Source organism: Herpailurus yagouaroundi, unplaced genomic scaffold (assembly GCF_014898765.1).
Source record: "Herpailurus yagouaroundi ecotype Mexico unplaced genomic scaffold, PumYag 185, whole genome shotgun sequence".
NCBI classification, from domain to species: Eukaryota; Metazoa; Chordata; class Mammalia; order Carnivora; family Felidae; genus Herpailurus; species Herpailurus yagouaroundi.
Genome location: NW_024412416.1, coordinates 4653827 through 4679849, shown reverse-complemented (window position 1 = coordinate 4679849; position 26023 = coordinate 4653827). Strand labels below are relative to the sequence as shown.

Sequence of the window (26023 nt, the reverse complement as noted above, 5' to 3'; positions counted from 1 at the left end):
CCGTCTCCAGTCTCCATCGGTGGCCTCTCCTGGACTCCTCTCCCCTCTCTGCTTCCGGGCTACTCAGAGACGACTCCCGCGGCCTTGGCACCTCCCTTGGGGTGCAGAACCTCAGAAGCTTTCTCTGATCTGCCTGCCCACACAATGCCCGGGTGCCCCCTCTTTGGAATCTTGCGGCCTCCCCCGGGGCAGGGCTCCTCTGTCCCCAGGCCGGATCCCTTCCCCCTGGGTCCACCAGCGTCCTCCAGCTAGTCCGTCCCCGAAACGTCTGTCTTCCAGCCAGTGTCTTCTAACCAGTCTGGCGGCAGGGTGGCCAGCGTAGGACCTACACTTAGGCATGAGGTTGCAGCTCGCATGTTTTACCCGGTGGAAAATCTCTAAGTCCTTTCCATTCTTCAAGGGCCCCGGCTTCTGAAATTCATGAGCCGGGGAGAGACTCTCCCCCTCTGCTCTCCACGATCACATCCCTTATCTTGAGGCAGAGCACACACTGGCTTAACTGCACAAGAGGCGAGGAGCAGGCAGGGAAAAGGCGAGTCTAGGAAGAAAATGGCCCGTATTTTCAGAGCAGGATGCTGGACACACGAGCAACCTCCTTCCTGGAGTGACTGATGTGCCCACCTCTGCCCGCCATGGAACGGAGTGTAGTCTGGGACGCAGCAGGCCCTCCGCAGGTGCTCAGAGACGCACGTTGTCTCGCGCCCACCCGAACCCTAACCCTAACCTCAGAGAGGTGGGGCGACTCCCCTGCCCTCTGTGCCCTGGGTGGCGCAAGGTGGAGCTGGAGGGCACGGCGGCAGGCCCTCGTCGTCGTCAGTGACCTCTCTCTGTTTCACTCCCACCCAGCGTTCGCTGCCTTCCTGCTGGTCGCCGGCCTCCTGGATTTCCAGAGGGCCCTGGCACTGTTCGTCCTCACCGGTGTGGTCCTCGCCTTCCTGGCCCACAGCCTGCTGAAGAGGCTGCTGGGGCCCAAACTGCTGAGGTGTTTCAAGCCTCTGGGGCATTGCCGCCTGAACGTCTGGTTTGAGAGGTGAGTGAGCTCATGGCCGCCGGCTGACGCCTCTGAGTCAGCTCCGGCTCGGCACCAGGCCTGGGTGAGCAGGGCCTCAGTCCTGATCTGCCCCAGACAGTTCCTGGGCAATGGGGGGACATTCCACCCGGGGGGCTCCGGGCAGGTGTGGCTGGGTGGCTTCAACGGCCGCAGCCCTCTCTGTGATGGTTTGCCATTTCCGCCTGGTTCTCTGTCCAGTGACAGAACTGAGAACAGGACTCGACAGTTTTCCTAAATTCAGGGATTCCAGCCCATCCAGAGAGGCAGGGCCTCTATCAGATCCTTTGGGGCATGTGTGAGACAGCTGCTGGGGCCACGCCTGGGGTCAGACTCAGCAGGCAGGATTGGGGGCCGGGTGGCAGTGAATTTGGGCAGCCCCCAGAGGGTTCTCCTGTAGCCAGCCATGTTCCCGGACAGTTTGGGATCTCCTCATTTTCAAACTGGGTTCCTTAGGGTTCTGGAGACCTGGGAGGTGCCGTAGGGCAGGAGAGAGAAATTGGAGATGGTAATATCAGACCTCCCTCCCCAAATGCCCATTTCAACCAGGAAACCCTATTTTATCTGTTTTATAAACTAAGGTTTGGGGGGTGGGGGAAGCTGGAAAAAAATGTTTCTATGGCTTAAAAAAAATCTGAAGACCCCCCAGTCTATATCAGGACTCCGTTTTGTTGATAAAGAAACTGGTATTCAAAGATCTCCAGTGACTAAGCTATGGAGGTACCACAGACTAATGATTTGAGCCAGCCTATGGATGAACACATTTTTTTCATTTTATTTATCAATAAATATATAGTAATAAATAATCATTATTCTTTATAATAGTATCACTTTAAATAAATTAAATAAAATTTAAAGATGAATAAATTAAATAAAATGTGAGTAAAATTTTTAAAATGTATCATTGGGGTACCTGGGTGGCTCAGTTGGTTGAGTGTCCAAGTTCGGCTCAGGTCATGATCTCACGCTTTGTGAGTTTGAGCCCTTCATTGGGCTCTCTGCTGTCAGCACAGAGCCTGCTTCAGATCCTCTGCCCCTCCCCGTGTTATAGTCTCTCTGTCAAAAATAAATAAATCTTAAAAAAATAAAATAAAAAATTTATCCTTTTTAATAATTAAATTTATAAATAGATTTATAAGAGGATTTATTTTTACAATCATCTCCTTGTGACAAATCATTGATACTGGTTTTCCTTTTGAAGTTTTGATATAAAATTTCCTTTAGGGGTACCTGGCTGGCTCAGTCAGTAGAGCATGCTACTTGGGGTTGTGAGTTCAAGCCCCATGTTGGGTATAGAGATTACTTAAAAATAAATAAGTAAGTAAATAAATAAATATTTTAAAATACACATTCTTATTAATCAATAATTAATTAGATTAATTAGACTTCATGAAAAGTAAAAACTTGGATTCAAAGGACACCATCAAGGAAGTAAAAAGACAACCCACGGTACGGAGGAAAATATTTGCAAATTATGTATCTGATAAGGGATGTGTATCTAGAATTACAACCCAACGATAAAAAGGCAAATAACCCAATTGAAGGCTGGGAAAAAGACTTGAATGGAGATTTCTCCAAAGATATACAAATAGCCAGTAAATACATGAAAACATGCTCCACATCATTAGCCGTCATAAAAATGCAAATAAAAACCGCAATGAGATATCACTTCACATTTACTGGGATGATAACAAAAAAGACAGATAATAACAAGTGTTGGTCCAGATGTTAAAGCCTTGGAACCCTCATCCACTGCTGATAGAAATGTGAAATACTGTTGCTGCGTTAGAAATTAATTAGTTCCTCAAAATACTATACATTCAGTTATCATGTGGGAACTGGAGTTGGCATCCACAGCAATTCCACTCCTAGGTATATACCGAAGAGAAATGAAAACATATGTCTGTACAAAAACTTGCACACAAATGTTCATGGCAACATTATTTATTTATCTATTTTTATTTTAATTTTATTTTGGAGGCGAGAGGAAGAGAGAGCGCAAGCAGGGGAGAGGGGGGGAGGTGGGGAGACAGAGAGAATCTTAGGCATGGAGCCTGACATTGGGGCTCAATCCCATGACCCTGGGATCATGACCTGAGCCAAAGTCTGGAGTTGGATGCTCAACCGACTGAGCCACCCAGGCGGCCCGTAACATTGTTTATAATAGCCAAAAGGTGGAAACAACCCAAATGTCCATCAACAGATAAGTGGGTAAGTCAAATATGTATATCCATATACTGGAATATTATTTGGCACAGAAAGGAAAGCTACATACTACAATAATGATGAAGCTTGAAAATATTATACTAAGTGAAAGAAACCAGTCACAAAGGACAACGTATCATAGGATTCCATTTACATGAAATGTCCAAAGTGACAAATCTAAACCTTGACTAAGGTTGGGGGGATGGATGGAAAGATTGGGGGGTGATGGCTAGAGGTGCTAGGTTATTCTCTGGGATGATGAAAATATTCTAAAGTTGATGGTTATAATGGTCATACAACTCTGAATATACTGAGGGCCATTAAACTGTGTACTTTAAATGGGCAAATTGTGTGATATGTGAATTTTGTTTCAACTTAAAAAATACATGTATTTGATATTGGCTTCCAGTCAAGATGGAATACCAGAGACCATGTTTATCCTTCCACTTGAAACAACTGAAAAACTGGGACAGGTATATATGAAACAATAGCTCTTAAGAAACTCAACATCAGGCACCAGAAGACAGTGATCCTGGAGAAACAGGGAACAGAGGAGATGAGCCCTATGAGTAAGCCCACACCTTACTGCACAGAGAGAGTTTCCAGGCCACAGTGCAGGGAAAGGAAATGAAGGTGGGCTAGCGTATGTTCTGGGTTGAGGATACAGAGCTGGGAATCCAGGGAAGCGAAGGTGGTCAGAGTTGGTAATGCAGAATACCAGTGAAGACAGTGGCACAGAGAGAAAGCTCCAGAAATCTACAGAGGGTCTTCCCTGAGAATTTCTTTGAGTTCCGGTCAGTGAATGCATATGAGAAAACTATCCAAGGCCTGGGAAAGACCCATCCACAAGGATTAGAGGAAGAATGCCTGGAAACCACACAGGGCCAGAAATAGTGTTTATTTTCAACAGTCAGAGTGGAAACTTCATAATTTCACGGGGCATTGTTTACAGTACTAAAGATCTTGGAACAGTAGTACAGAAAAATTAACCATAGAATAAACCCTGCTCAGGCTCTCCCTAACAAATCTTCAAAACAAAACTTGAAAGAGTCAAACACAATGTCAGTAAACCATGGCACCACATTAAGTGGAAACATGTAATTGAAGTCTCCAGAGGAGAAAGAGGGAAGAAAAAAAATACTCGGAGAAATCATGTCCAAAAAATTCCCAATCTGATAAACATTATAAGCCCTTAGATCCAAGAAGCTGCACAAATCTTCAGTGCATGAAACAAGAAATCATAATCAAATTGCTTAACGTCCGACTTCGGCTCAGGTCATGATCTTGCGGTCCGTGAGATCGAGCCCCACGTCAGGCTCTGTGCTGACAGCTCAGAGCCTGGAGCCTGCTTCGGATTCTGTGTCTCCCTCTCTCTCTCTGCCCCTTCCCTGCTCATGCTCTGTCTCTTTTTCTCTCTCTCTCAAAAGTAAATAAACATGAAAAATTTTTTCTCAAATTGCTGAAAACTGGTGATAAAAGAAGAAATTCTAAAAACAGCTAGAGAAGAAATATGTGCAAAGATGTGGATGGCAGCAGATTCCTTCTCGAAAGCAATACAAATGAAAAAGCAATGAAACAGTCAAATGACAAATGTGTGTCAATCTAGAATCATTTACCAGTGAAACACCATTCAAAAACGGAGACATAGGACTTTTTTTATATATGTAAAAGCGGAGAGAAGTTTTCAGACATAAAAAAGTAGACCTGCACTATAGGAAATGCTAAAGGAAATTCTTCAAAAAGAAGGAAAACGATATCAGAGGGAAATCTAGATTGACGCAAAAGAGTGAAGAGCATTGAAATGGCAACTACATAGGTAAAAATAATGGCTATTTTTATTATTATTTAAATCTCTTTCAAAGGTAGTCAACTTATAAACCAAGAATAAGAATAATGTATTGTGGAGTTTATATGATATGTAGAAGTAAACACCAATAGCACAAGGGCTAGGAGGGAAGAAGTGAAATTCTATTGCTGGGCAGTTTTTATACTGCACGTGAAGTAGCGTAATATGACTTAAGGGTAGATTGTGATAAGTTAAAGATATCCTATAATGCTAAAGCAACCACTAAAATAACATGACAAGGAGTTATAGCTAACAAGTTAAAAAAGAGAGTGAGAGAGGTAAAAGAGACTCATTTTAAAATAGTCAATCTCCAAGGAGGTAGAAAAATTGGAAAAGGGGACAAAGAACAGATGGCACAAATAGAAAATAAATAGCAAGATGGTAGATGAAACCTTCCTCCCAAACCAATAATCGCAGTAAATGTACAGGCCAGTATCCCTCATGAATAAAGAGGTAAAAAATTATTAACAAAATTTTGTAAAACCAAGTGTGACAAAATATAAAAGGAATAAGACATGAATGAATGGGGTTTATCCCAGGAATCCAAGGTTGGGTTAACACTAAAAAATTATCATAGGTCACATTAATAGATTAAAAAGAAAATAAACATATGATCATGCCAATAGATTCAGAGAAAGCATTTGACATAATTCAGCATCCATTCCTGATATGAATTCTGAGCAAAGTAGGATTAACAAAATAACAAAAATCTATAGCTGGCATCATACTTAACTGGGAAAGACTGAATGATTTTCCACCGAGATCAAGAATATAAGAATGTTCCTTCTTGGCACTTTTATTCAACATTGTACTAGAGGTTCTAGCTTGTGTGATAAGGTAAGAAAAAGAAATGAAAGACATACAGATTGAAAAAGAAGAAGTAAATCTGTCTTTGTTCACAGACAACATCGTCTACACGGAAAATCCTATGGAATCTAGCAAAAAAGCTAATAGAACTAACAGGTCAGTTTAACAAGGTTGCAGGATACAAGATCAACATACAAAAATCGTATTTTGAGGGGCCAACAATAAACAATAATGAATTAAATTATAAATGCCATTTAGAATAGCACGAAACGTAAATTACTTAAGGAAAAATCTGAAAAAGATGTGCAGACTTGTACATTGAAACCTACAAAACACTGCTGAGAGAAATTAAAGAAAACTTAAAGAATGGGGCAATATACCAGGTTCATGGATGAAAAGACTCAGTATTGTCAGCATATCAGTTCTTCTCAAATTAATCTATAAATTCTTATTAATATCCCAATCAAAATTATCATGGGCTTTTGGGGTAGAAATTGGTAAGGTGATTTAAAAATTCATATAGAAATGCAAAGAACCTAGAATAGCCAAACCAACTGTAAAAAAGACGAATAAGTTTGATGAATTTCTACGATGTGTCTTTAAGACTTACTGTAAAGCTACAGTAATCAAGACAATATGGTATCTGAATCAAAACAGACAAGAGAGACCAAATAGGAATAGAATAGACAGTCCAGAAATAGATCCACATGTATATGGCCAATTGACTCATGACAAGGGTGCTAAGGCAATTCAAAGGAGACATAATCATACTGACAAATTATGCTAAAACCATGGTATATTCATAGGCGGAAGGAAGAAGAGGAAAAACAAAATAATGAAATAATAATCCATGCCTCACAGTACATGGGAAATTAACTGACAACGGGAAATCATAAACCTAAATTGAAAGCCTAAAACTATAAAATGAATATAAGGAGATGTAGGAGAAAATCTTTGTGACCCTTGAGTTAAGTAAATTTCTTAGAAACAAAACCAAAATCACAATCTATTAAAAATTTTGACAAAGTGAATTTCATCAGAATTGAGAACTTCTCTTCAAAAGACATGCTTAAGAGAAGAAAAAAGACAAGGCACGACTCCGAGAAAAGTTTTACAAATCACACATCTGACCAAGGACTTGTATCCAGAATATATTAAGCACTCTCGAAGCTTGATAATAAGAAAAACACCCCAATTTAAGAATGGGCTCAAGATGTGAGCAGACAATTCTTTCAAGAAGATATGTAAGTGGTGAATAAGCACACGGAAAGATGCTCAACATCATTAGTTATTAGAGAATTGCAAATTAAAATCACAAAGAGGTACTGCTCTATGTCTGTTGGAAATGACTAGAATTCGGAAGATGGACGTTACGAAGCGTTGGCAAAGATGTAAAGGAAACGGAACTCCAACATCCTGCTCGGGGGTGTGTAAAATTGTGCAATAATTTTGGGAAATAGTTTGGCGGTCTCCTAAAGAGTTAGACTTACCATGATTCACCCATTCCACTTACCAAAGCATCACCCAAGTAGTATTGACCGAAGGAAAATGAAAGTGTAAATCTGTACAAAGACCTGCACGTAACTATTTGAATGTTCTTAGCAGCTTTGTCTGTCATAGCCAAAGGCTGGTAACCACCGAAATGCCCATCAGCAGGCGAACAGATAAGCTAAGCACGGTCCATCCACGCACTGGCATACTGCACAGCAATAAAAAGAGACCAGTTCCTGATAGATGAAAAAATATGGATGAATCTCAAAATAGTTATGTCGAGTGAGAGCAGTCAGATAAAAAAAGGATATGTGCTCTATGATCCCGTTTATATAAAATCCTAGAAAATGCAAACTAATCTAGTGATAGAGAACGGATCAGTTGTTGCCTGGGGATGAGGAGGGGGCCGGGAATTACAGAGGGGCACGAAGAACGTTTTGGGTGTCTTACTGTGGTGACGGTCTCAAGGTACATAAGTACATACATCAAGACTTACCAAATTGTTCACTTTCAACATCTATTTATTACATGCCAGTCGTACCTCTATAAAGGCATTAAGAAAAAAATGACAGGGGCACCCGGGTGGCTCAGTCGGTTGAGCGTCCAACTCTTGGTTTCAGCTCAGGTCATGATCTCATGATTCATGAGATCGAGCCCCGCATCAGGCTTTGCACTGGCAGTGAGGAGCCTGCTTTGGATTCTCTCTCTCTCTCTCTCTCTCTATGCCCCTTCCCTACTTGCGCTTTCTCTCTCTCTCAGGATAAATAAATAAACTTAAAAAAAAAAAAAAAAGAAATGACAACAGAAACCCAACCCAAAACATGCACTGACTTTTTTTTTTAATTTATTTTATTTTAAGTAGTCTCCACACCCAGTGTAGGGCTTGAACTCGCGACCCTGAGACGAAGAGCTGCACGCTCTGCTGAAGGAACCAGCCAGGTGCCCCTGCACTTAAGGTTTTATAAAGTTTTATAAAGAGAAATAGTAAGTAAGTAAGGCAAGTGGCACAGAGACGGGCAGAAACTGTGCAGCGGACCGGTGGTGTTAGCTGCTTAGAAACACGGGCAGAAGTGAGCAGTGAACTCTGGGCTTGGCCTGTGTGAGTTCTGGTCCTGGGTCCACCCCTCACCAGTGGTCGTGCACAGAGCTAGCGAAGAGAATAAACTTCTGCCGGGTGCCTGGCTTAAAGTCTCCAATCTGCTACTTGTTGGATGGGTGGCCGTGGGCAAGTCATTTCACCTTGCTGTGCCTCAGTTTCTTCGTGTGTACAATGAGGGTGGGGACGGTATGTCTCCCAGCACTGGGTGTAGTTCCTGGCGCATAATAGGTGCTCAGTGAACATTCGCGGTTATTAGTAGGACCAGGTGAGTCAGTGACTGGGTCGGGGGTGGACCTCGAGCACCCAAGGCCCAGACCCTCCCCCCCACCAGGTGAGCCAACTCCAGCCCCAGGGAGGGAAGCAGGGCTGTAAATGTTGCTTCCAGGGGTGCCTGGGTGGCTCAGTCGGTTAAGCGTCCGATTTCAGCTCAGGTCATGATCTCGTGGTTGCTGGGTTCGAGCCCCACGTCAGGCTCGGTGCTGACAGCTCAGGGCCTGGAACCCGTTTCGGATTCTGTGTCTCCCTCTCTCCCTGCCCCTCCCCCGCTCATGCTGTCTCTTTCTCTCTTGGAAATGAATGAACATTAAAAAAAATAAATAAAAAACAAATCGTCGCTTCCCAGCCTTGGTCCCAGGAGCTCGGCTCACCTGCCCGGACTGACATTACTGCTTCTGGGAAGCAGAGCCCTGGGCCCCACAGGCCCCACCTCACCCTGGCAAGGTCAGAGGCTGGGCCGAGCATCGCTGCATCTTTGAGAATCCCTGCCCTTGAGGGAGCCACGTGCTCGGCACCGTGCAAAGCTCAGCACACACATTCTCTTCTTTAGTCCTCCTGGCAACCAGGAGAAGCGTGGGGCTTCGGCTTCCTTTGCCCAATGAGGACGCCAGACCCAGAGAGGCTAGGTGGTCCGTGTGAGGCCACACAGCTCTCTCCTCCCCCCAGCCCTGAGCACCCTTCCCCTGGAGCCCTGGGTGCCCTTGTGTAGGGCCAGGGGAGACGCTGAGGGTGATGGCTTTCTGCCTCTCCCCCGCAGGACCCTGGCCCTCGCTGCTTTCCTGGGCCTGGTCTCGTGGCTGGTTCTGGACACCTCCCAGCGACCCGAGCAGCTAGTGTCCTTTGCAGGAATCTGCGTGTTCATCTGCCTCCTCTTCGCCTGCTCAAAGCATCACCGCACAGTGAGTCCTCGGTCGTCAGGCCCAGAGTGCGCCGCGGCCCCTTCCCTCCCTGCCTCCCGAAACCGGGATCCCTCCCCGCTTCGTGGTGTGGCCGACATCTCCCCGCAGGCTCCAGCCAGGCCTCCCAGAGATCCTCACGCACCTGCATTCGAAGGTCACCGCTGAGGAGTCCTTAAATGCGGAGAGGCAGAAGCAGTCCTCTGCCGGGGGTGGGGGCGTCCAGGGCGCGGGGGGTCAGGGCGGCTGGGAGCCCTGCCTGGGGAGGAGAGATGGGGGGAGGTCCAGGCAGACAGAGGCCACAGCCGCCCGGTGAGGACCGGGACCGAGGGCTATGGCCTGCTCGAGGCGGCTCGAGTCTTGCAATGGGTCCTTAGACCGTGCCCCACCCCTGCCCACTGCCCCAGGCCCATTACTGCCAAGAGTGTGGCCTATTCTGACCGCAGGGTGGATGGGACCGTCGGCAACAGGCCCAGGGTCGTGGCTGGGTCCAGTCCTATCCTGCAGACGAGGCCAAGACTCCCAAGCCCCTCAGCAGAACTGTGCTCTCTGCCCTTTCCGCCTGCCGTTCCCCGTGGATCCCCCAAGGAGCTGAGCTCACCAGGACCTTTCTCTCGGGTGCCAGGTATCCTGGAGGACTGTGTCCTGGGGCCTCGGACTACAGTTTGCACTTGGACTCTTCGTCATCAGAACAGAGCCAGGATTTATTGCATTCCAGTGGATGGGCAACCAGATCCAGGTGCGTACAAGGGGAACCCGGGTTGCCAGGGAAAAGCCGCTGTACTGGGGGAAGGGGAGGGTGGGCTTGGGATCGGGACGGTGGGGGTGCGCTGGGCCCCAGGCCACGTGAGCAGCAGGGGCTGGGCGGTGTGGCCACTCCTTCCCCTAGGCCCGGGGCCACCTGCAGACAGCTGTCCTTCCAGCGGCTGGTCTGATGCGGAAAAGAATCTCAGCACAGGAGGGTTCTTGGGTACTGAGGGCGCAAGGCATGTGGCCCTCAGCAGTCATGAGTGATGTGGAACACGTGACAGTTAAAAGTGCTAAAAAAAATTACAACTGATTTACTTTGTCGTATGTGTGTGTTTAAAAATAATGTTCAGTTTCTTGAAGTTATGTTTTTTTTTAAGTTTTTAATGTTTATCTTTGAGAGAGAGAGACAGACAGACAGACAGACAGAGTGTGATTGGGGAGGGGCAGAGAGAGAGGGAGAACACAGAATCTGAAGCAGGCTCCGGGCTCTGAGCCTGATGCGCGGCTCGAACTCACGGACCATGAGATCATGACCTGAGCCGAGGTCGGTCACTCAACCGACTGAGCCACCCAGGTGCCTCTTGAAGTTGTTTTCTCATTCCGTTGTTTGTTGTAGTAAATACACATACCACAAAACTGATCATTTGCACCTATTTTTTTTTTAATGTTTATTTATTTTTGAAAGAGAGAGTGTGAGCGGGGACGAGCAGAGAGAGAGAGAGAGGGAGACACAGAATCCAAAGCAGGCTCCAGGTTCTGAGCTGTCCGCACAGAGCCCGACGCGGGGCTCGAACTCACGAACCATGAGATCATGGCCTGAGCTGAAGTCGGACACCTAACCGACTGAGCCACCCAGGCGCCCCTGAGGGTGCTCCCTTAAAGTGTACAGAAAAGGTGTCTCCCGGGGAGAATGTGCTCAGGGGAGCAAACCCCTGTGAACGTGTGTTCACGAAGTGCACTGCTGGGTGGTGCCCGACCCCCGCAAGGCCCGGGAGGCGCGGTGACCCTCTCTCCCCCACACTGGGCTGCTGGACGGGCTGCTGGATGGGCCCACGGCAGGCGACGTCCCTCCGGCTCACCCGGCCTGGCTTTCTGGCCACTGTTTGTGCCCCTTTCCCTCCTGGACTCACTCCGGGTTTTTGCATTGTTTTGTCTTTTGCTTTCAGATCTTCCTGAGCTACACGGACGTGGGCTCCAGCTTCGTGTTTGGGGAGGCCATGGTCAAGGGAGTCTTTGCCTTTCAGGTCAGCCCAACTCCTGGCCCGCGAGGGCCTTAGCAGCGGCTGCCCAGTACCTGTGGCCGGGGCACGTCTGGGCAAGCTGCGTGGGCCAGGTCCGGGTCGGGGGAGGGCCGTGCGCTTGAGGTCCACGAAGCTCCGGGCTCGGGGTGCCGAGAGGGGCCCCGACACCGTTCACCCGCCGGCGTGTCGTCAGTGTGCTTTGTAACGTCTGCCAAGTAAGAGGTATCTGTATTCTTTTCCTTAAAAACGAATCCCCAAGTGATAGAATTGCCGTGAGACAAGAAGAGAGGGCAGGGGCACGGGGACCCTCTCAGGCTGCTTCTACATCGAGGCCCTCGAGGGTCACCTCTGCAGGAGGCCGGCCCTTGTCGCCCAGCTGTACACTGTGACTCCCTTCTCTGGACTTTTCTGGACCTACAGCCCCTCCCTCCCTCCCCCTTTCCTTCCTTCCGTCCTCAGACGGTTTATTGCATCCCTGCTGCAGAGGAAACCGACCTAGAGACTCAAAGGCCTTACTGTGTACAGTAGAGCCCCAACCCTGAGTTTAGACGGTGCAGCCCGTGCCGGGTCTGCCGTGGTGTGGCCACGTCACCATTCTGAGTTTGGAAATGCGGACCCACGCGCTTCCTTCGGGGGCTCCCCTCTGCTGGCCTCACGCCCAAGCTGTCAAAAGACCCTCTCTGGGCTTCAGCTCCACTTCCAGTGCTAGGCGGAGGGGGGTGATTTCCTGCCACCGTTGCCACGGCACTGCCACGGGAATCCATGTTGCCTCCTCCAGGGCGCCTTCCCTGCCAGGCCCCGCCCCGCCCCGCTCCCCACCCCCCCGCCCTGTCCCCCAGGGCTGCTGTGCAGGGGCCCATGTGTAGCTCCTGGAGGTTTCTGCCTTTCATGCCTCTGACCATTGTTTCCAGAGCATTCCCACCCTGTGGGGGCTGTTGGGGCCCCCGGAGGCTTCCAGCCTGAGCCACGGGCTCGGCGATGCACTTCTGGGCTGACGTTGGGCCAGGCTGCGAGTCTAGTCGTCTCCAGCCCCTCTGTCCCCACCACCAGCTTGTGGTGAGGGTCCGCACAGTGTCCGTTGGTGTCAGCAACCCTCGGGGAAGCGTCCACTTTATCCAAGTGGTTCAAATAATGTCAGTTATGGGAGGAAGGAGCGAGGGGACCGGGTTCCTGTCCTCTTGGGAGTCTTGTGTGTCCTGGGACGAACTTGTCCATCACATTGCGCTGAGAGCAGTTTTACTGGGGGACGGGGGGGGCCCTCCAGGGGCCCCCGACACCATCCTGTAGGGCTGGGGAGGGCTGCTCCCTCCCAGTCCTATTTCCAAGTAGGGGCCTCCCAGGTTTCAGGCAGGAGTCGTGAAGACTGGCTCCGGCATGACGTCTTACGTTCACCAGATAGACAGCAGCCAGCATCTTGTCACCCTGCAGGGACAAGCATACGACACTCTGCAGTCCGACCTCCCCAGGCGGCCAGGTTCAAGTGCAGTTGGCACAAACAAAAGCGTCCATTTGCGGGGGGGGGGTTGTTTAAACTAGGGACAGTGAGGAGGACTCCCCCGGGGAGGTGGTGTTTGATGTGGAACCACGGGACACGCAGGACGGGAGTTTTGGACGCGCAGATAGGCAAGAAGAAGGAGCCCCTGGGATGAGCACCAAGGGGAGAAAGTGCGGGCGTGTCATCTACAGGGCGAAGCTCCCTTTGCCGGCAGGGGGCACAGGTGGGGGCACGAACGGCTAGCATGGTGGGGCTGAAGCTTGAAGGGCCCTAAATGCCAGGAGGAGGCACCTGGGTTTGGTCCCCAGGAAACAGAGCTATCAAAGAGTTTTGAGCAGGCAGGGATTTTTTGGAGATTTGGGATGGTCGTCATGCCAATAGTGGGCAGGAAGAGGGGCGCCTGGGGGGCTCAGTGGGCTGAGCGTCCGACTTCGGCTCCGGTCACCATCTCGCAGTTCGTGGGTTCGAGCCCCGCGTCGGGCTCTGTGCTGACAGCTCAGAACCTGGAGCTGCTTTGGATTCTGTGTCTCCCTCTCTCTCAGCCGCTTCCCTGCTCACGCTCTCTCTGTCTCTATGTCAAGTAAATAAACATTTTAAAGAAAATAGTGGGTAGGAAGGGTTGTAGCCAGGAGGCTTGGAATAGAGGACCTGAGGAGGCTGCCTCATACCCACATGATGACCCGGGGCCACCAGGCTGTCACAGGGCAGGAGAGAGGTCACCATGGGGAACGGAGGCTGAGGGGACCTGCAGGAGGAGAGGCCTGGGTCTTACTCATCCTGTGTCCCTGAACTGACCCTGAGCCCTACAGAGCCCCGCCCAGTGCCCGGACACCGCTCTCCGAAGTCCCTCTGTGCCTGCTGGGAAGTCCAGGCCCCTGTCCCCGGCTGGGCCACCGTTCCCATGACCGTGGTCCTGAGCAGCTTTCCCGGTGGCCCGAGACCACAGCTGAACTCCTTTTTCTCCAAACCTCCCCGGCAGGGCTCGGACCTTCCCAACCAGAGGGAAGCCAAGAGCTACACACAAGCTTTGCAGCAAGCCCCAGGGCCACCAGAAACCATTTTGTTGCCCTCTAGACCCAAGGTCTCGGGGGAACAGAGAAGAAAAACGCAGGGAGAAGGAAATCATAATAATGGCCACTAGGTACGCAGCCAGCACGTGTACCTGGCTCTCGCTTCACCCTCACGACCACCCGTGGCGGAAGTGCTATCATTACCCCCTTTTCACAGATGGGGACACTGAGGTTCGGAGCGGTCGTTGCTTGCGAAGTGTCAAAGCTAGGGAGGGCTGGGATCAAGACCGGAACCCAGGACCGAAGCTCTTGCTTATTGGCTTCTGTGCCTTGATATCAGAGCACTTGCCTTAGTAGGCAGTGGTGACAAAGGGGCCTTGGATGTTTGTTTGCCCCCTGGCTTAGAGGAAAAGAGTATTCTTTGGGACTCTTTGGTTGCAAGTAACAGAAACCCATTTAAAACTTGCTTTAAAGGGGGGGGGGTGGTGACTGGTGGCTCAGTTGGTTGAGTGTCTATTTTTTTTTAAGTTTATTTATTTTAAGAGAGGGAGAGGGAGAGTGCAAGCAAGGGAAGGGCAGAGAGAGGGGGAGAATCCCAAGCAGACTCCATGCTGTCAGCGCAGAGCCCGATGTGGGGCTTGATGTGGGATCATGACCTGAACCAAAATCAAGAGTCGGATGCTTAGCCAACTGAGCCACCCAGACACCCTCTTAGTCAGTGTCTGACTCTTGATCTCGGCTCAGGTCATGATCTCACTGGTATGTGAGTTCTAGCCTCCTCCTCTGCCCCCCATCAGGTTCTGCGCTGACAGGAGTCTGCTTGGGATTCTCTCTCTCTCTCTCTCTCTCTCTCTCTCTCTCTCTCTCTCTCTCTCTCTCTCTCCCTCCCTCTCTCCCTCCCTCCCTCTCTCTCTCTGTGTCCCTCCCTCGTGTGTGCATGTATTCTCTCTCTCTCTCAAAATAAACTTGAAAAAAATATTGCTTTAAAGGGAGGAGAGAGGGAAGCTGTTTCTTGGCTTACACACTAGAAGGCAAGGTTGAGCTGGTGCAAGCTGGACCCCGGGCCCCAGAGACGCCAGGGCGTCAGCTTCACTCTTGAGCACCCCATCTTCCCCTGGCCCCCAGCAGTAACAGATGCTCAGGCTTACAGCATGGTTCCCCCGCCCCCAAGTGAAGGGAACTCTTCTCTGCCAGCCTGAGTTAGAAAATCCCGGAGCGGTCTTCAGATTGGTCAGCCTCAGTCATGTGACCATCCTGGGACCAATCACCGAGGCCGGGCCGTGGGAGCCTGCCATTGGAACGCCGGGGGTCTTGCGTTCCCACCCACAGCCAGGGGGTCAGGTGGCCTGATTGAGTGCGAGCCACCCTCAGAAGGCCATCGTTCCAAGAGGCATTGCCCAGGAGAGTGGTTCTGCTAACCTCCATTATAGCAAACAAGGCAGGCAGCTCCCTGTGATTAGCTACATTTTCAGGGGGCTGTCTTTTTCCAAGCGAGCGTTTGTGGTCTGGTAGAGGAGCAGGGCCCAGGTGACAGCTGGCATACCTCCCCGGGAGAAAAAGTGATGGCACAGATCCTTCCATCGACGGTCCCTCCCAGCCATAACTGGGGCCGCATTTGGGAGTCTCGGCTGTACTTCCTGACCTGGGTGCTTAGCTCCTGACTTAGTCAGCGGTAAGTGACAGAAACACAACTCAAATTTGTCTTAAGCCAACACGGAAATGAAACAGAACCTGCAGAAATCAAGATTAATTTCTGTAACTGAAAAGTCCAGGGTACCGAACATCAGCTGGGATCCACCTGGCCTGTGTCCTGGCTCTGTGTTCTGGGTACTGGTGTTAGTCTTAGTCGTGGGTAGGCTCCCTCGAGGGGGTGGCTTACATCCAACCAACCTGAGGAGAGAGAGAGAGAGAGAGAGAGAGAGAGAGAGAGACAGCCCGATTTCCACTAGCTCTAGCAGGAAGCCCGCGAGGGGGCCCTTCTTGGCCTGGCTTGGAGTAGATGCCATCTCTGAAGTGTAACCAGGGAGAATAATTGGCTTTGATCTGCCAAACCTGAAGCCCGTCGGGGGAGAGTGGAGGAGGGGGTGGTTTCCCAAAGGGATGCTGAATCTTTGTCACCAGGAGTGGAGGAAGGGGCACGAGGCAGACCCGACAGCCACTGCCCGCCGGCGTCCCCGCCCTGCCTGTCCCGCAGACTAGCGCCGAAACGGTCACCTTGCTTGCTGCTCTGCCCATCTTCCCGCCAGAGTCGGCTGTGTGTCCTCCACCTTCTCTCCCTTTCCAGAGGAATGTGGGCGCACCTGCTGCCCGTCTCTCTCCCCACATCACCCTTTACAACCACGCTTCCATAGACTGTCGGGCTGGAAGGGAGCTGACTGATCTTTGGGTCCCTACGGATGGTCAGGCCACACCCCAGAGAGGAGCAGTGACATGGGCACAGTCACCCGGTGAGTAAGGGCAGAGCCGGGGCTGGAACAGGTTGACCGGACACTGGCGTTTTCGGCCTCATCCTGTAAGTTGAAGTCAGTGACATCCCGTCTCCCTTCCAAATACAGAAAGGAGCCCTAATAACGATAATGTTAAATTTAAAACATATTAAGTGGCTGCTAAAGACTTTGAGTTTGGATATCCCGTCAAGAAAGAAAAAACAAGAGAGGTGGGTTTATCAATAGGCAGCCCCAGCATTTCCCAGTCACACGCTAACCGTCGTTGGGACCCTGGGAGGCCCTGTCCTCGGGCCAACCTCAGCGTCAGTGCATTAGGCAGTGGCTTCCTTGGCGAAGACAGACCAGATCAGGGAGGACTTACACGCTCCATGGCCATGGAACTGCCCTCTTCACAAGATTCATTAGTCACAAAATTTACTTAGCTTCCCCACTCCCTCCCTGCATCATGCGCACGCGCATGCACACACACACACGCGCATGCTTACACACATGCATGCTCACATTCACACATGCACACCCACATGCACACACATGTCTAGATGCACGTATGCACACACGTGCATGCTCACATACATGCACACGCATGCACACTTACACGCACACACATACACACATGCACACAAATGTTCATGTACTCACACTCCCAAGCACACATGTGCTCACAATACACAGTCACATGCACACACACATGCCCACAAACGCTCATGCACACATGCACACTTATGCACACACACGCACACATGCTCACACATGCACACACGCTCACTCACATGTACTCACACGTGCACACACATGCACACACGTGCACACAGCCCACTCACACACCAGCTCGTGCACACACTCACACTCGCACACTCATGTGCACACACATGCACACTCATATGTACACACACACACACATAAGCACAGCACTTCCTAAGCTTAGGACGGGTCCTCGAGGTGGGGTGGATTTGCTGGTGCTAAGTCGAGCGGAAGACGCAGGAGCCTTCCTCACCTTCTTTCCCTGGATCATGTGGACCTAGTCCAAGGCCTTTGGTTCATGCTGGCCCCAGGGAAGTCTTCTCTGAGCTCACTCAGATTTTCAGAGTCCAAGCTGCTTCCTGCTGGGCCACGGTCCAGCCCGTCCCTTGTCCAGGAAGTCGAGCCTCTGCCTGGGGCTTCTTGGCCGCCCCCCTCCCCTGGCCTGGAGTCCAGCGCCATGGACTGGACGCGGCAGCCACCTCTTGGCTGCATCGTCTTGATAAGTCATTCTGCCTTGGCTCCGCCATCCTTCTGGTAACATCCCACCCACACAGCCGCCTCCCCCGAGGCTCCTGCATCCTTTCTGGGTCTGGCTGACCCAGTAGCTTGTGTTTACTTGTTCCTTCACCACTGTTCCGGCCTCTGGAACGGGCACCCACATACTGCGCCCAGGAGTGCTGCTCACATGTTCTCCCTGAGGAACATCTGGGTGAAAGACAATGCTCCCATCTCCCAAGGTTTTGGGGTGTCTGCCTGACGCAGCCTCGGCCATCTGCAATGGTCAACAATGCCAAGTTTGGCCCCCAAAAATCAAATAAGAAAAGGACGGGGGCGCCTGGGTGGCTCAGTCAGTTAAGCATCCGACTGTGGCTCAGGTCATGATCCCTTGGTTCGTGGGTTCGAGCCCCACGTTGGGCTCTGTGCTAACAGCTCAGAGCCTGGGGCCTGCTTTGAATTCTGTGTCTCCCTCTCTCTCTGCATATCCCCCGCTCATGCCCTGTCTCTCTCAAAAATAAATAAACGTTAAAAAAAAAAAAAGACAAGGAGGGAGAGGTGCCATTGGAGTTAGTAATTAAGGGGTCACTCGTGAGCTCAGTGATTATGATCAGCAGGAAAGGGAGTGGGAAATATGTGAGTAGGTGAAAGCTGGGGCGGGGTGCTGGAAGGAGGGAGAAGGAAAGAGATGGGACGAGGGGACCAGGAGAGATCTTAGGAGAATCCGGTATCTGCAAAGGTCTCTGAATGACACTTTGACAGCCAGTTGGCCATGACCACGAGGGGCAGAGTGGTGAGGGCCTCTGGGCAAGGGACCAAGGGAGTAGGAAATCAGGAGGCATGTCCGCTTTACGTGGCCTTGGAGAAAGTCCCCTCTGCCTTTCTGTAACGGTGGTGGCATGGGCATCTGTACCATACTGTTTGGATTACTCCGGTTTGCAGTATAGTTTGAAATAAGGGAGCCTGTGATCTCCAGCTTTGTTCTTTCTCAGGACTGCTTTGGCTATTCGGGGTCTTTTGTGGTTCTACACAAGTTTTAGGATGATTTGTTCTAGTTCTGTGAAAAATGCCACTGGTATTTTGGTGGAGACTGCATCGGGTTTGTAGATTGCTTTGGGTAGCATGGACATTTTAAGAGTATCAATTCTTCCAGGCCATGTGCATGGACTATCTTTCCATTTGTTTGTGTCATCTTTAGTTTCTTTCACCAGCGTCTTATAATTTTCATCGTACAGGTGACCTCCTTGGTTAAGTTTGTTCCTAGGTATTTTATTCTTTTTGATGTAGTTGTAAATGGGATTTTTAAAAATTCCCCTTGCTGATAGCTCATTATTAGTATACAGAAACACAACTGATTTGTGTATGTTAATTTTGTATCTTGCAACTTTACTGATTCATTTGTCACTTCTAATGATTGTCTGGTGGAGCCTGTAGGGTTTTTCTATATGTAGTATCATGTCATCTGCAAATAGGGACAGTTTTACTTCTTCCTTTCCAATTTGGATAACTTTGATTTCTTTTTTTCTTGACTCATTGCTCTGGCTAAGACTTCCAATACTATGTTGAATAGAAGTGGTAAGAGAGGACATCCTTATCCTGCTCCTGGTCTTAGAGGAAAAGCTTTCAGCCTTTCACCATTGAGGATGAGGTCAACTGTGGGTTTGTCATATGTGGCCTTTATTATGTTGAGGTACATTCCTTCTACATCCACTTGGCTGAGAGCTTTGTCATGAATGGATGTTGGATTTTGTCAAATGCTTTTCCTGCACCCACTGAGATGATCGGGGAATTTTTATCCTTGGTCTTGTTAATGTGGCGTATTATCATGTTGATGGACTTGTGGATGCTAAACCATCCTTCCTTCTCTAGAACAAATCCCAAATGATGATGGTGTATGATCCTTCTAAAATGTTTATTCTTTTTTATTGTTTTAATGGTTTTATTCATTTCCTGAGAGAGAGAGAGAGAGAGACAGAGCCTGAGCTGGGGGAGGAGCAGAGAGAGGGAGACACAGAATCCAGGCTCTGAGCTGTCAGCCCAACAAGGGACTCAAACCCACGAGCCGTGAGATCATGACCTGAGCCAAAGTCAGACGCTTAACTGACTGAGCCATTTATTCTTGAGAGGTGGGGTCCGGGGGGCGTGCAGAGGAGAGGACAGAGGATCTGAAGCGGGCTCTGTGCTGACAGCAGCGAGCCCGATGTGGGGTTCTAACTCATGAATCACAAGATCATGACCTGAGCTGAAGTCACTCAACCGACTGAGCCACCCAGGCGCCCTGATGGTATGTGATCCTTTTAATGCATTGTTGACCGACTTTAGATTTTGTGGTTCGGGATTTTTGTGGGGTTTCGTGGGGTTGGCGACAGGACCCTGTCTGCAGTGCTTAGGCCTTTGGAGCTTGGACTGTGAGGGTTCATTATCAGGAAGTCATCGAAAGCCTGGCTCAGCTTCCTCCAGGAAGAGGAAGCATCAGGGCCGTGTCCTCAGTGGGTCTGGTCCTGCCTCCGAACCCCGTTTCCTGATAACAAGTTGACATTTGCTCCGAGCGTTATGGTCTAAACTCTAGACCAGTGGTTCTCAGAGTGGCACCTGCATCACCAACAGCTTCTGGAAACGCTCAGGCCCAAATTCTCAGGCCCACCCCCAACCTGCTGAAACTGAAACTCCAGATGTGGGGCTCGAAATTTGCATCTCTCGCCAATTCGCAGGTGATGCTACTGGTCCAGGGACCGCACTTTGAGAACCACTGGCCTCGGCAAACTGGAGGCCCCTTCTTCCTTCGGTTATGGGTGAGCGGTCACACTAGAGGGACCAGCCGGCTCTGGGTTCCACCGTGTGGCGGTGAGGACGTGTGTATGGCTGCTACACCCTCGCTCCCGGAGATGAATGCCTCTCCTGAGACAGAGAAGTGGGGCTTCCAGAATAGGCAACAGGGCAGACGTCCACAGGCTCATGGCAGGGCCTTGGCAACCTGCTCAGCGGCCGGGCAGCGCTGTTTTTGCAGGCGTGTGACCTTGGGCGGGCTGCCAACATCTCACGGTCTCGGTGTCCCCTTTGGTGAAGCGGATTTACAAGTACCTCAGTTGGTTTGAGGATCGACGAATCACCACGCGCTGGGCACTGCACCTGCCGCAGAGTAGGACCGCGTGTGGACATGTAGTAGGACCCGATGACACTCCCCCCCCCCCCCCCGCCTCCACCCGACCGCGGCATCGCCGTCTTCAGCTGCCCATCCTGCCTTCCCCCTCCTCGCAGGCTACAGGCCCCACAGTCATCTCCCAGGCTGGGAGATCGGATGGGTCCCGGGGACCTTATTTAGGACAAAATGCGCCACCTTAGAAAATTGGGAGGCCACCTCTCTTCTCTCCTATTTTATCTTCCCTCCCCGGAGAGCCGCCGCCTCATGCAAAACCCAGCTTCCCTTCCACCAAAGACCCGCATCTCACGGGTAGGCAATGTCTCTTGGTGGCTGCCCGGAGAAAGTCCCAATTCTGCAGTCAGGTCCTTCCTGGTTTGAGCCACGGCCGCCGCCCTGCCAGGCTGCCGAGCAGTCCCTCATGATAAATTGGACAAGCAGTCTAGACAGTACGTGACTGTCTCTGTGTCTCCCCGTGAGGGAGGGCGGATGACGTCAGCAGCCTCGTGTTGGGGGTGTGCCCGGCACCGGGCAGTCAGCACGAGTCACGGGACAGGAGGACCTCCAGAGCCTGCGTTCCCTGTCAGGTGACAGCCCCCACCGCGGTGAGGCCCACGGAGGGGAGCTGGTCCACATCCAGCCGCAGCCTCCATCTGGGAAGGGAGGGGGGACACCTTGGGGCCTGTTCTCGTCTCTAGGGGGGCTGCCCGGGGTGGAGCCTCTGCCTTCTTCGGGGGCCATCCCGCACTCCTGATTCATTTTGAGCTAGAGCCTGAATGTGATCACACGAGACTTTCCGTATTAAAAACAAAAACAACTCTCCCTGCACCCTCACCTCTCCCGAGGGCACCTTTCCTTCCGGCACGGCTAAGCTTCTAGAAACAGCTGCCTGTACTCACTATCTCCACCGCGACCCCTGAATTGCTAGGTGCCAATGGTCCGTCGCGCGCGCCTCACCTTTCTGGAATTCTCTGACACGTCTGGCACGGCTGATCGACCACCCTTCTTGATCAGCCGTCCTCGGTTTCCAACACACGCCTCGCCTGGAGGTCCTCCAACCTCTCTGTTTCTTCTCGGTCCCCTCCCTGCGCCCCCTCTTACCCTTCCCCCCTCCCATGCTGACCCCAGGCCCTGTCTTCTGTCCTCACTGCTCTCCTCACTCAGGGACGTTTCCTCGGTGAATCGCATCTATCCCGTGGCCTCAACCTACACTTCCGTGCAGATGCATCCCAATCCATCCCTGGCCCAGACCTTCCCCCCTGAGCTCCTGACCCTTTTATCCAGCTGTCCCCCCCACCCCACCCCGTGGCTGCCCCACAGGCATCTCACACCCAGCAAGTCCCAAACCCCGCTGCTGAGCTGGCCCAGACCCCCCCCTCCGCCCAGGCTCCCCTCCTCGAGAACAGGCCACCTATCACAGAAAATTACAGGAGTAGAAGAGAAACGGGAAACACGGAAGGAAGAACCCAACTTTCCGCAGTCCCGGCACACAGAACAGCTTTTCGGGCACGCCGTCTCCCAGCCTTTCTACGCTTTCGATGTTCTAGCTTCCCCACCTAACATTTCGGCGTAGGGATGCGCCCACCATTACCAATTCTACGTAACTCATTGTTTTAATGCTTATTTATTTATTCTGAGAGAGAGTGCCAACAGGAGGGAGGCAGAGAGAGAGAGAGAGAGAGGGAGAGAGAGAGAATCCCAAGCAGGCCCCACGCTGTCAGCGCATAGCCAGATGTGGGGCTCGATCTCACGAACCACGAGATCACGACCCGAACCGAAATGAAGAGTCAGTCACTCAGCTGACTGAGCCACCCAGGCGCCCTTCTGCATAACCTATTTTAGAACCGTTTGGAACAGAGAACACATCCCAACAGCACAAAAGGGAGGCGGTAAAAAGTAAGTCTCCCTTCCACACCGACAGTCACCTAGTTCCCGCCCCAAGGCCACTGCCTCCCTTGCATACCCTTTTAGTGACACTCTGTGCCCACACGGGCCCACGCACAATGCCATCCCCACGCTCCCCTGCACACCGGATAGCACAGCACACACCTGGTCACGCCTTCCCTCTCCTCGCTCGGAAATCACTCCATAACTGCCCACGGAGAGCCCCTCAGTCTCGTTTCCAGACTTTCCGTGTGCTGCTTCGTGGTCATCCCGTGGTCCTGAAACCCGTCCTCCACCGAGAGACATCTGAGTGGTTGTAGGCCTCGCTGAGATAAATCAGGCCGCAGGGCAGAGGCGCCGGGGTGGGGGCCGGGGCCCTGGCGAGGAGGGAAGGACTGCGAGGGAAGTTTCGAAGGAAGAGTTGACGAGGCCTGGAGTTGGCAGAGAGAGGTGGTGACAGCGTGAGGGACCGGCTGCCGGGCCCACGTGGGTCTGGCTCTGAGCTCGTCGGTCCTGAGTGGAAGTGCTGTGCCAGAGAGACGACGAGCGTGTCACTCGGGCCCAAAGCACCGGAGGGGTCCTCGTGGGCCAGGGACTGCGCTCGTGAAGGGGGTGCACGCTGTGCAAGGTGCTAGGCCCTGAGCCAGCTCCTCTAACCCTCGCGAGAACCTGAGAAACAGGCATTTGTCCCCACCTTACAGACGAGGAGGTAATAAAAGGGGTGAACTCGAGTCCTGCTTCTCCTCCATGGCACAGGCCTCGTCTGTGGGGGGAGGGGGCCGGGGGGATGTTCAGAGCGGAACAGAGAGGACAGAAAGTGCCTCCAAGGAGGCCCCGCGTGTGACCTCAGGCAGTGAATTCAGAGCTTCCTCCCGGACCCTGTCAGGCCCCTGAGCGGCACGGCCCTGGACGAAGTGGGTTGTCTGGGGTCAACCTGCCTCTAACCCTGGGGCCTGTGCTCTTGTCTGGTAGGTTCTGCCCATGGTTATCTTCTTCAGCTGTGTCATGTCGGTTCTCTACTATGTGGGCCTCATGCAGTGGGTGATCCAGAAGGTGAGTTCCCAGTGCCACGGCCGGGCTCTCCCACGGCTGCCTACTCACTGGGCTCATGCTCTCCCAGAATGCCTTGCTTCCAAACCCAACCCCCAAACCTCCCAACTCCCCTTCTCTGAGGGCCGGGACCTTCCCAGAATCCTGCTCCGAGAGTCTACACCCTCTCAGAATCCCCTGCTCCCAGGGTCTACACCCTCTCTAATACAATGTTTTCCAGAGCCTTTTTCCCAAAACTCCAGCTCCACGGCAGGGTAACACATGTCACTGGGTACAGGGATCCTGTGGTCAAATACTTTTGCGAAGCTGGACCGGACGAGCGTAAATAAGTTTCGTACAGGGCTTCTCAGAGCCTCTACTAAGCTGATACGTATTTGGTATCCTCCACGATGTGTGGGTCCAGCAATTCTCAGATATATTCGTCCAGGGACTCTTTTTGTATGGAGACAGCTTTTTAAAGGCACTGCTGTGATAATCGGAGCTACCCGCGGGTGGATGGGTGGCCTCGGGGAGAGGAGAGCCCCCATCAGTGGAGGTGTGGAAGGAGAAATGTAGGTGAGGGGTTGCTATGCTGGGCTGGGAGTTGGGAGGAAGACTTATCCGGTATTTCCACCCCACCCCTGACTCTCTCCAACTCTGGGGTCTGCCCACAAAGAGCACTCTGCCTCCTAGATCAGCTGGCTGATGCAGGCCACCATGGGCACCATGGCCACTGAGACCCTGAGTGTGGCTGGGAACATCTTTGTGAGCCAGGTAGGTCCTGCAGCGCCCTGCCCCCACGCTCACCAGCAGCATCTCCAGGGAGCGCGGGTGTCCTGGGTCCCCGTGGCTCCTATTCAGTCAGAAAAAGAGACGCTCGGCACTTCTCCCACGGTCACCAAAGGCCGCTGTCCCAGAGACGCTCCCTTCGGGGACGTGCTCTTTGCCTGGGTCGTGCCAGGGAGGGTGGCCTCTCTCGGGCACCTTCTACCTCCCGAGGCCTCGGGGTCTTTATCAGCTTAGAGACTCACAAAATCTACAGATGGCCCACCTCTCTCCCTCCCTTCACGTAGAAAGAGGCCTGAGAGTGGGGATAGCTTGCCAGGACCCCGCAGCATAAATCAGGACTTAGAATCCAAGTTTCCTCTTTCCCAGTCAGGGTTCCTTACACGGCATCACCTTATCTCCCGCCCCACCCCTGCGACCGCCACCCACCTCCCTATATCTGAAATGTATTTTCCAAAGTAAACGTGACTCTGAGGCACCCATCAGTCCTGAGCTCCTTCCAGAAGGCCCGGCACTCCTGGGTTCCCGAGCCCATCGGACCAACACTGGAGTCACCAAAAGACATGCTTGCCGCGGTTTGCCACGTTTCACTGGACAGCTTAGGAAACTGGGGAATATTTGCATCTTTTTGGTTATAGTATCAGTGTGTTGGTTTCAAAGGTGTTTTTTTTTTTTTTAAGCCAATTAAGACAATGTGCTCTCCGATAAATTGTCTCGAATCCCTTAAGGTGTTTAAGATGAGACCAGAGAGAAAGGAATGCTGAAACACAAAAGCATTTATTTAAACGAAATGTGGCAAATGTGCTCCATGGGTTTTTGCTGAGAAAGTACAAATTTAGGTGAATGGAGCCCTGAGCTGCCTAAGGTGAACTGACTTCGAGCAGGCTGATGGGCACATTGACCTAGACCCCTGGCTCTTTGCCTCGTTTTCCCCAAGGGGATAATCTTTGAGGATTATCGACATCATTTCAGCCTCCATGTTGGCAGCCTGGGCCCTCTTCTGGGGGGCGTCGCACCAGCCCTGTTGCTTAAATGTTTTATGTGTCACCCAGACCCCGTGCTGCAGTCCTGACCTCGCCCCAAACTCCAGTCTGACCCATCCAACTGCCGCCTTGACCTTTCACTCGGGTGCCTAAGGGGCATCTCAAACCCATCACACCAAGCCCAAGCAGGCAGAACCCTGACGCCCTCCTGCTTGCTTCTGATTCTTCCCTTTCTCAGGAAATGGTACCATCGTCTTCCATGAAGTGTTCAGACAAAACTCAGGAACCAACCTTCCTTCCTTCCTCCCTCCCTCCCTCCCTTCCTCCCTCCCTCCCTCCCTCCCTCCCTCCCTCC

At 51.5% G+C, this 26023-nt stretch overlaps 1 protein-coding gene and 1 long non-coding RNA gene across 5 annotated transcripts in view; one reads left to right on the top strand and one right to left on the bottom strand.

The window, feature by feature from the left end:
* SLC28A1 (solute carrier family 28 member 1) overlaps window positions 1-26023 on the top strand; it is a 49782-nt gene that overhangs the window by 6744 nt on the left and 17015 nt on the right. For 3 of the 4 annotated variants that reach the window (XM_040493561.1, XM_040493558.1, XM_040493559.1), the window contains exons 6-11: window positions 847-1030; window positions 9530-9671; window positions 10294-10407; window positions 11585-11662; window positions 23843-23923; window positions 24593-24673. In XM_040493561.1, the coding sequence (XP_040349495.1) occupies window positions 847-1030; window positions 9530-9671; window positions 10294-10407; window positions 11585-11662; window positions 23843-23923; window positions 24593-24673 (680 nt within the window). The remainder of the gene's footprint in view (window positions 1-846; window positions 1031-9529; window positions 9672-10293; window positions 10408-11584; window positions 11663-23842; window positions 23924-24592; window positions 24674-26023) is intronic. The other variant, XM_040493560.1, reaches the window with a different exon arrangement.
* On the bottom strand, window positions 15899-18216 carry LOC121042340 (uncharacterized). The gene is made up of 2 exons (XR_005796126.1): window positions 17606-18216; window positions 15899-16054 (listed from the first exon to the last, which is right to left on the bottom strand). It is a non-coding gene; the product is annotated as an uncharacterized LOC121042340 (long non-coding RNA).